The sequence below is a fragment of the Thamnophis elegans genome, chromosome 10, assembly GCF_009769535.1.
Source record: "Thamnophis elegans isolate rThaEle1 chromosome 10, rThaEle1.pri, whole genome shotgun sequence".
NCBI classification, from domain to species: Eukaryota; Metazoa; Chordata; class Lepidosauria; order Squamata; family Colubridae; genus Thamnophis; species Thamnophis elegans.
The window spans coordinates 46,930,085-46,939,771 of record NC_045550.1 but is presented as its reverse complement, the minus strand read 5'-3'; the positions used below and the strand labels follow the sequence as shown (position 1 = coordinate 46,939,771).

Below are 9,687 nucleotides of genomic sequence, written 5' to 3'. Positions count from 1 at the left end.
TTTCAACCTTTGGCTAACCTAACATTTTTTTTGTTTCTTTGCCTTGAATGACAAACTTGATGTTTCTACAGAGATACACAAATATAGGTGGCTGATGGGAACAGCCCATTGTCTGTACATTCTTTCTTAGATTATTGATTCCTTCTTGCCCAATCAGTACTCCACACACAAAAACAGCACTTATTTCTAACAGTATTTCTAATAGCGTCTTCATTCCAATTTATGGAGTCATTACCAAATATATCTCAACCCAGAGGTGGTATTCAGCAGGTTCTGACCAGTTCTGGAGAACTGGTAGCAGAAATTTTGAGTAGTTCGGAGAATTGGTAAATACCACCTCTGACTGGCCATGCCCCCATCTATTCTCTGCCTCCCGAGTCTCAGCCGATTGGGAAGAAATGGGGATTTTGCAGTAACCTTCCCCTGGAGTGGGGAGGGAATGGGGATTTTACAGTATCCTTCCTCTGCCAAACCCACCAAGCCACGCCCACCAAACCATGCCATGCCCACCAAGCCACGCCCACAGAACCAGTAGAAATTTTTTTTGAATCCCACCACTGATCTCAACCATTATACAAATTATTCCATATTATGAATCAACAATGTACTGCAATTAGAAAAAGAAATAGAAACCAGAGGATAGTAATGTTACATAGATAACTGTGATACTGGGAAAGACTTTGATTGTGCCAAAACTCCAAGGGAACAGGCAGATAAAAGACTGTATAACCTGCAATTGAATAGTGGGTGAGGCTAGGAAGAGACCCTCCCTAGTTTCTCAAGTAGAAAGGAAGATGGGGGAGCAGAATTATATTTTCACCCTTGCAAGGTTATGACAATGTAGATATCAGTGTGGTCAGCCACTGGGATAAACCAAGTCAGAATCACAACTAGATGAGTTAATTCTACTTGGTTGTAAAACTACATCAATAAAATCTTCCAAGTCTGAAAGCATTGTACAATTCTATTCTGTTCATGGATATTGGCAAATCAAGGTATCAAGGATCGCTAGATAGGAAGAAGCTGGGGTTTTCTGTTTCTTTTCTGCAGAGGAACTTTTATTTTTACAGATGGGTCAAACATATCAGGCATTTATCACACCTTTTTTTTTGCTCTTTCTCATCACCATTTTCCAAATTTTGTCTCTGACTTTCAGTGACATGATCCTGGGGCTCCTTGGTCCTGCAAAAAAAGTGAATCTTGGATTCTGCATGTAGTCCACAAGCGATCAATCTCTGATCTAGTGAGGGAGCAATAGAAATGAACTAGAAAGAAAGGGATCAAAGCTTAATTAATTTAAAAAGATATATACAGTATATCCTTCTCCAACAAGCATAGATGACAGTGAAATAAGTGGGGTTTGTTTCCTGGTTCTTAGGAAGAAGTGAAAATTCTGCTTTGGTTATGAAAAAAAAGACTAAGAAATCATCTATCCTTCTGCTCTGTGAAGGAAACACTTATTTCACGAGTTAAGGTAAAGTAAGGTAAAGTCTCCCTTGAGCCTGGCTTGTATCATTACCAGGAAATTAACAAGGAGACCAGCAGCCTTTTCTCATAATTGCAGCAGATGCATGCCCTAGCAATAGTTGGTGCCTTGTTTTTGTGATGGTGCCTTCATTCATTTCTGAGTTTCTATAGGAGGCAGACTTAAGTCATTTTTTGCTACTCTGGTTTTAAAATTATAGGTTCCTCCCTGACCTCCTCAGTGTCCGACTCTGCTGCCAGCCCCGCCGGCCACCGGCAGATCACAACACATATCCCAACAAAGAAGTTTTTGCAATGGATACAACCTGACAAATCCTGCATAAGTATGTATTTGGTTGATGGAAAGATTTGGTACCCAAAATCTAAAACAATTTATCTCATTCTCACACAGTACTCTCACATTATGTATATATAAAAACGCATTTTAATTGTAAGAGAGTTTAGCAAAGAAACCATTCTTCTGGAATACTGGAAATCTATATCCAGAAAGGAGGAGGATTATTCACTGAAGAGGGTTCTTCCATTTGACATATTTATGCTTCTCTGAATCAGTGCCACCTTTATAAGGTCCCGTACCATTATGTCTGTTCATTAGTAGAGCTGATCAATTTCTGGTTTAGCTGTACTGCATCTCAAATGGTATTTTGGCAACACTGAACCAGAGAGCTTGCATACAAATTAGTTTTCCATTAGATAGGAATTCAAATGTCTCCCCCTTCCCTGTTTTTTGTTCAGCCAGGTCTCTTCTCCCTGTCCACAGACATTAAGGCATCAATACATATTGTTCTATTATCTGTTTAACAAAAGGAGTGATAGTGTCTTGATAGCTCTCCCATCAGATGGCCAAAAATTTTGGCAAATCATTATGAAAATTATGAAATAAAGGCATTATTGAGCCATGATGACGCACTGGTTAGAGTGCAGTACTGCAGGCTACTTCTGCTGACTGCTGGCTGACTGCAATTTGGCAGATCAAATCTCACCAGACTCAATGTTGACTCAGCCTTCCATCCTTCTGAGGTCGGTAAAATGAGGACCCAGACTGTTGGGGGCAATATGCTGACTCTGTAAACTGCTTACAGAGGACTGTAGAAGCACTGTAAAGCAGTATATAAGTCTAAGTGCTAGTGCTAGTGCTATTAATAACACACTGTGGTTTGCATTCTCCAGTCAACTGAAGGGAATGATAGTTGCTCATCATTCTAAAGCAGATGGCATTGAAAATGCCTACAAATCATCTTCAAGCAACTTTTGAGAAATTTGAAAATGCAAACAGGGGGATAATATGGAACTGATTGTCTTGGTGCACAGACTAAGATTAGCATAAAATACAATATGAAACATCTGTAAATAATTAGATTTTATTGGAAAATATTTGTTTCATACAATTAGTTGATATTATGTTGAATTGATTACTTTTTACAAGGACAAGCCACTGAACTGTAGTATGTTAAGCTGAAAGTATCATATGTATTGCTGTATTCTATCAAACTTAGAATTTATATTTTATACTTTGATAAGTTTAATAAAATCATTTTTTTACAAAAAAGAAAACTGTGTGAACTTCAATTCACAAAAATTATTCCTTGTTTTTCTCTTTCCGCTTCCCCTTCTGTCACTACCACCCCAAAGAGCCCTACATCAAAAATTGTGGAGCTGGAATGGAATGGAAAAAAATCAGGCTCAGTTGTGCAAGCAGAAATTAGAAGTTGCATAGGATTTGATCCTGGCTAAATATGAATGAAAATACAATTTTTTTCTTAAAAAGAGTTCCACATTACTTCCTCTGCAAGCAATTAAATATGCCTTATGTATTCTATTCCCCAAGAATCCACTTTGACATGGACCAGGTGATATGGGCTGGCAGGAGCTACAAAGTCCTAATCCTCAAGAACTGTGGAAACTGTGTTAATTTCACTGGCGCAAGAGGCAGAAGTTGGTGGAGCACTCTTGTCATTGGTCATAGCCCTGCCACCCACAATTTCTTCTGTATTTCTGGCAGGCTTCAACAAAATAATATAACATTTGGGCACAAATATGCATCCTAGCAAACCAAAGCTGGAGGCCAGAATTGCAAATATCTCCACAGCTACCTTGAATTTTCCTCTTGTGCTTAAATAAGCAGGAACAAAAGATATCCAGACAATGAAGAAAACCAGCATTCCAAATGTAACAAACTTGGCTTCGTTGAAATTATTGGGAAGCTTCCGGGCCACAAAAGCCGTAAGAAAGCACTGGATGGCGAGAAACACATCAAACCCAAACATAATGCACAAGTACATTATGGAACCCTCATTGCATTCATAAATAATTCTCAGGGTTGTGAACTGGGTGTTTTTATACATACTGGGAGGGCTATAATAAAGGTAAGTCGTACAGATGCCCACTTCAGCTAGAACAGAGACAACTACCACCACTTTTTGGAAAATTGGCCCAACTGACATCCGGGCTTTCTCAGCCACTTTTGAATTTCTGGCCAAATGAGTCAGAAAGAGCATCACTGTCTTGCCTAAAACACAAGACAGGCAAACAGAAAAAGCTAAGGCCAAGGACACTTGGCGAGATTGGCATGACCAATCTTCTGGCTTCCCCACGAACAGAACAGAAGTCAACAAGGTTGCCACGAGAGAAAACTGGATGAGGAAGCTGAGCTCACGGTCATTGGCTTTCACCAGAGGTGTTTTCCTGAACTTGACGTAGACTCCGGTCACAGACAGAATGACACATGCGCCAAATACAGAGAGGGCAATCAATGTCATTCCTAAAGCTTCTCCATAAGCCAAGAATTCCACTTCCTTATGATTACATTTGCTTCTCTGCTGATTAGACCAATGATCTTCGGGACATGCTGTACATTCCCTTGCATCTGGAGAAGAAACGTACAATACAATGGTACTTGGAAAATGCTACAGGGTTACTTTTATGCCAAGGCTTTAGAAGGTGGACTTAGTCCTGGATATATAAAATATCTTTCCCCAAGCATTCTCCAATCGAGGTGTTCTACTGCCCTGATTACTCCCTAACTATGTAGTCTTCTACGGCTGTCAGAACACATATAGAGGGCGCTAAATTGAAGAAAGACATTATGAAGAATGATTTAAAAGTGGTTTGAACAACTACATAGCCCATTTCCATCATTATGGATACCTGTGCATCAATGATTAATTAGACATTTACCAGAATAACACATTTCCAGGTAGACCTGAGGGTCGGTATTACTATTGTTCTAGAAATTAAGCACAGTCCAGATTAGGGATAACCATCACCAGTAGCCAGAATCCAGCATAATTTATATCCACAATAACTCTGGATTCTAATTAAAGATGTTAAAGTTTAAAGATATTAAGAGATTGGACAGCCATTTGTCTGAAATGATATAGGGTCTCCTGCTTGAGCAGGGGGTTGGACTAGAAGACTTCCAACATCCCTTGTGATTCTATTATTCTGTTCTGTTGTAATATCCTAGATTACGAAATGGAAAATACAAAGGGTCCAGTTTGATAGAATTGGCTAAGACTTTCGTTTAAATCTCTAATCTATCCAGTCATTCACGAGAAGCCTTGCAACCAGTTTCCATTTCTCAGTCTAGCCTGGCCTAATTTACAAAATTCTGATGAAAAGAAAATTGAGATGGGGAACCACCATGAACTAGCTGAAGGAAGGATGGATTGAAAAGGAGGAGAAAAAAGAGGGGAAAATATTACAAAATTTAAATAATAATGATTTTTTAAAGTTTCCCAGTGAAAGATCTGTCTGAAAACTTCATGTAAGCTATGCTGAGCTCCCAATTTCAAGGGGAAGAAATAATTCAGTAACGCATAGTGACAAAGTTCTGGGGTGATGTTTTGATAACAGATAACAACACATTTATTTATTTATTTCAGTAATGAATGCAAGGCATTTTGATGAATTAGGGGGCATATTTTAAAATATCAGGGGGCATAATCTAAAGTATTAAATAGTTTCAAAATTATTTTGTCCTGAGTGTGACAAAATAAATCTGTTTACCTCAAAATGATGCCTCCTACAGGCAATGTTCACATTGTCCAAACACAAGAATATTAAGGAAGGAGTCTCCTTACTAATCTAATTGTTAAATTAATACTTTTTACTTCATGCATATTTACAGCATTTCATTTATTTCTATCTTGGATTACCTAGGTTTTCAGTAAGTATGATAGTTCTAGTTTTTTAAAGTAGTATATTAAAAATAATAATTAGTAATTAAATGTGGTCTTAAAAATATGCCTGACACATTTTATTCTTGCTAAAATGTTTATTTATTTGCTATCGTCTCACAACAATCCAATGAGACATTCATCTGATATTTCATCTTGTTTATAAACAAACTTTCTCTATTTGTTATCCTAAAAGAATTAGGGAAAGAAAATTTATGTATGTATGTATGTATGTATGTATGTATGTATGTATTCTGATTTAGTAAAAATAGAACTGAATTCAACAGAAAAAAGAAACCAGAACAATAATAGCATTCTAGCAAAATTATGTGTTGAGTAAGGACAGTATTGTTTTTTTTTTAAGCTAACATGATTCTAGACCAGCCATGGGCCATCTTTGGTAGACTAGGGCTAAATTGACAATTTTGTTTTGGCTGAATCATAAAGTATATAATGCCATTGTGTGCTCAAGAATACAATGTAGGAAGGAGCTGGATGTATGCCTATTTTAGGATTTATATTTAAAACATTTTAAGATAGACTATCATAATCCTTAAATATTCAGTTCTGACCTTAATGAGAAGGAAATTTCAAATAGTTTTGAAGTCAGAAGACCTGCTTTGAAGTTTGAAGCAGATTTGACGAGATAAAAACAGGTTGAAACAGGATAGTCCAAGGTCACAACATTTTTCCTTGAAATATTTTGCAAATATCTAACACATGTGTTTTCTACTTCAAACTACTATGAAACCATATTTCAGTTTTCAGCAATCACAGTCAGATCACCAAGAACATTTTTCCTGTTTCTACAATGCAGTTGCTTCCTATCAGTTCAAGTGATAAGCTTTCATACCTGTATGATTACTAAATTGTCCTTCTGCACACTTTATACAATCGTAACAGCATGAAGGTTTCCCTTGCAAAATCCCCTTTCGATACCCAGGTTGGCAATTATTATTGCATGCCGAGCGTGGTCGCTGAAAGGATAGAAGAAGCATTATATTTGTTATAAAATAAAGATGTGTTTGAACCTGAAATAAAATCTACTTTTTAGCTAGAGAATGATGGCTCATCTATATCTCATGTAGGACCTCAAGAGACTCTCATCAGTACTGTGATCTCAGAAGTGCTATGATGCGCAATGGATATTTGCAGCCAATGAGGACTGAAACAACAGTATGTGCAGCATGGAACTAGAAAGTAAATGCTGATAAGAATAAGTCTGTTTTCTAATGAAGCAACATGATAGTAAATATGATGACAGGACATCTATGACAAAATAAGGCACTGTTGTTGTTGTTAATAGTAACAATGGCAGGGAAGAAATGAGGAATCTGATTAGAACTATAGAATTAGGCCTTAAATAACTATTTTGGTTATCTCCTTTTCAACTTGTTTCCCTGGGTAATAGTAATGAGTTTTCTATAACTGCATTATTTCTGCCATGATGGTCACAAAACTCTGCCCTTTATATCTATATTATCTCTGCGGACATTAGTAATACTTTTGCATGGGAACTGAGCCTTTTCTTGAATCCAAAACAGGGTGAGTGACCATCAACTTCAGTTACCAAATGCATCGATCCAAGTAATGTCTATTTCTTTTTCCTTCAGAAATTAATTTTTTGTAAAACTTTTGCTTCTCAAGCATCTTTGTATTAAAGGGCATTTACCTACCCAGTATAAAGTTTGCCTAGGGTCACTGTGACATGAGATAACACACATTTGAGATATGTGTTATCTATCAAATATGTGATTTTGTCATGCACATATATTAGTGCAAGCTACCAAAATTTCAATTTTAATTATAGATTAAAGTTTCCAAATTTGAATACTCCATAAAAACCACCAACATGCAGTACCCATATCTAGAACAATACTGTAGATGTAGAAGTTTACAATAGAACATTAAACTACAAAATCTGAAAAAACTATTCACTTACTGATCGTTGTGGGTTGTTCCAAAATATTGAATCATTAAATATATGAAATTCTTTATTACTTTCATTTGTCTGGTTAAAAGTTCCAACTTTTATAAAGCTGACTTCTCCAGCTTCATTCATCTGCCAATTTAGAATGTCATATGGTGTATAGACATCTCCATTGACATCAATCTTTACATGCTCATCAAGAACTGTAAAGTCCATCTTATTCTTCATGTAGTACATTAACTGTGAACCAATAGGAAAAGATTACAATACAATACAATACAATGCAGTACAGTGCAATGCAATGCAATGCAATGCAATGCAATGCAATGCAATACAATACAATACAATACAGATAGCTGTAATGCTGCTAGATTTTTTTAAAAAATGATGGTCCACAAATGTCAACTGGTATTCAACAGTCTATATATTTTGGGCAAATTAGGTAGAGTAATTGGATCCAGCCATTGCAAAAGTTAATTTAAAGTGCTCAATTTAAAATTCTAATCAGTATGTAAAAACCTGAATGGGGACTGGTTATTTGACATATAAAGAAGCACGTGAACCTTCCTTCTGTAGAAATTAGATGCTCTATTTTCTGGGCTATCACTTTATCTTTAGTTATGTGCTTTCTGAAAGAGTTTCTGAGTTTTAACAATTGTTATTTATTTGTTGATTTGCTTGCTTGTTCAGTTTCTCCAGCCAATATGTGTGCAAAACTCTGGGCAGCTTACAAGGATTAAAAAAATACAATATAAAACATTATACATTATAAACAAAAGTTTAAAAAAATGTAGATACAGCCTTGCCAGGGGAAAAAACATAACCATTAAAAAGGACTGAAGCAAATTAAGTAGTCAGTTCATATTATACCATGGCCCACCACCTGAGGAAAGAGATTTTCATACTTTTTTAAAAAAGGGCAGCAGGGTCAATGGTAGGTGAATCTCAAGAGGAACGTTATTTCAGAATAACGTCAGGTGTCACAACAAAAAAGACATGCCCCCTGGGTTTGCAAAGATGATAATATTTAACAGATAGGACCCAAAGAATGCCAAATCTATTGAATCATATTGGATGGATAGACACACCTTGGGGTTAGATCAGGGGTCGGCAGCCTTAAACACTCAAAGAACCACAAAGGTCCTAACCTTAAGCCCCCTGTTCAATTCTGGAGCCAGCTGGAAGTCCGGTTTCCCGACCATAGAGTCTCCTCCTAGCGCTGCATCCTTTTTCCTCTACGTGTCCTAACTGAAAGCCCTATCAATTGTGGAGCTGACTGGAAAACCCGCCCCTTGCCATAGAGTCTCCTCCTGGTGTGCCCTTCTCCCCCCCTAACAGAAAGCTCCTCTCAAAATTGTGGTGCTGACTGGCAACAGGCAGTGGCAGCAGAGGGATGAAAGAGCCACATGCAGCTCCAGAGCCACTGTTGCTAACCCCTGGGTTAGATGATCACATAGATATCCAAAACCTTATACTAATACAGTTTGTGTAGCAACATGGGGATACCAAACAGGACAATCACTACATGCTGCTGCATTTAATTTATATATTTGTTTACAAAAATTTAGAGAACATCTAATTCCCAATGATTCTGGGCACTTTACTACATTCTGGATTAACTACATTTCCAAGTAGTCTTCAAAGGCAGACCTATTTAGAACATGTAGGTGAGATAAAAGGATATATACCAGTGGTGGGTTCCGGGCGGTACGGCGCAGTATGGGCATACCAGTGGTACTTCAGAGCAACAGCCACCATACCGGAACGGTGGCTCGTTTGGCCCACCCGCCCCATGTTTCTTACCGCTTTTTGATGTAAACGGGCAAATTGCGCACACGCGCACAACATGTGGTGCCTGTGCGACCTCCGTCAAGGAGCTGGGTGTTGCAGGATGGTGGTGTGCGCATGCGTGTGCAGCACACATGCCTGATGAGGACACCTGACCCCATCGCAGCGTACTGGTTGCGATGGGATCCGGAACCCACCACTGGTATATACTATTTGACTACCCTAGAAGGATACTCTTTCAAGACTACCCTTGAATAATGTTTTATTTGATTTTTAAAAAACAGTGGATATCTTGCTCAATCGTAC

At 37.7% G+C, this 9,687-nt stretch overlaps 1 protein-coding gene across 1 annotated transcript in view; it reads right to left on the bottom strand.

The window, feature by feature from the left end:
- Nucleotides 1–3,365: 3,365 nt before the first annotated feature.
- LOC116514221 (vomeronasal type-2 receptor 1-like) overlaps nt 3,366–9,687 on the bottom strand; it is a 33,253-nt gene continuing 26,931 nt past the window's right edge. Inside the window, exons 4-6 of the mRNA XM_032225696.1 lie at nt 7,606–7,833; nt 6,517–6,640; nt 3,366–4,351 (exon numbers count right to left, since the gene is read on the bottom strand). Of these exons, the coding sequence (XP_032081587.1) occupies nt 3,366–4,351; nt 6,517–6,640; nt 7,606–7,833 (1,338 nt within the window). The remainder of the gene's footprint in view (nt 4,352–6,516; nt 6,641–7,605; nt 7,834–9,687) is intronic.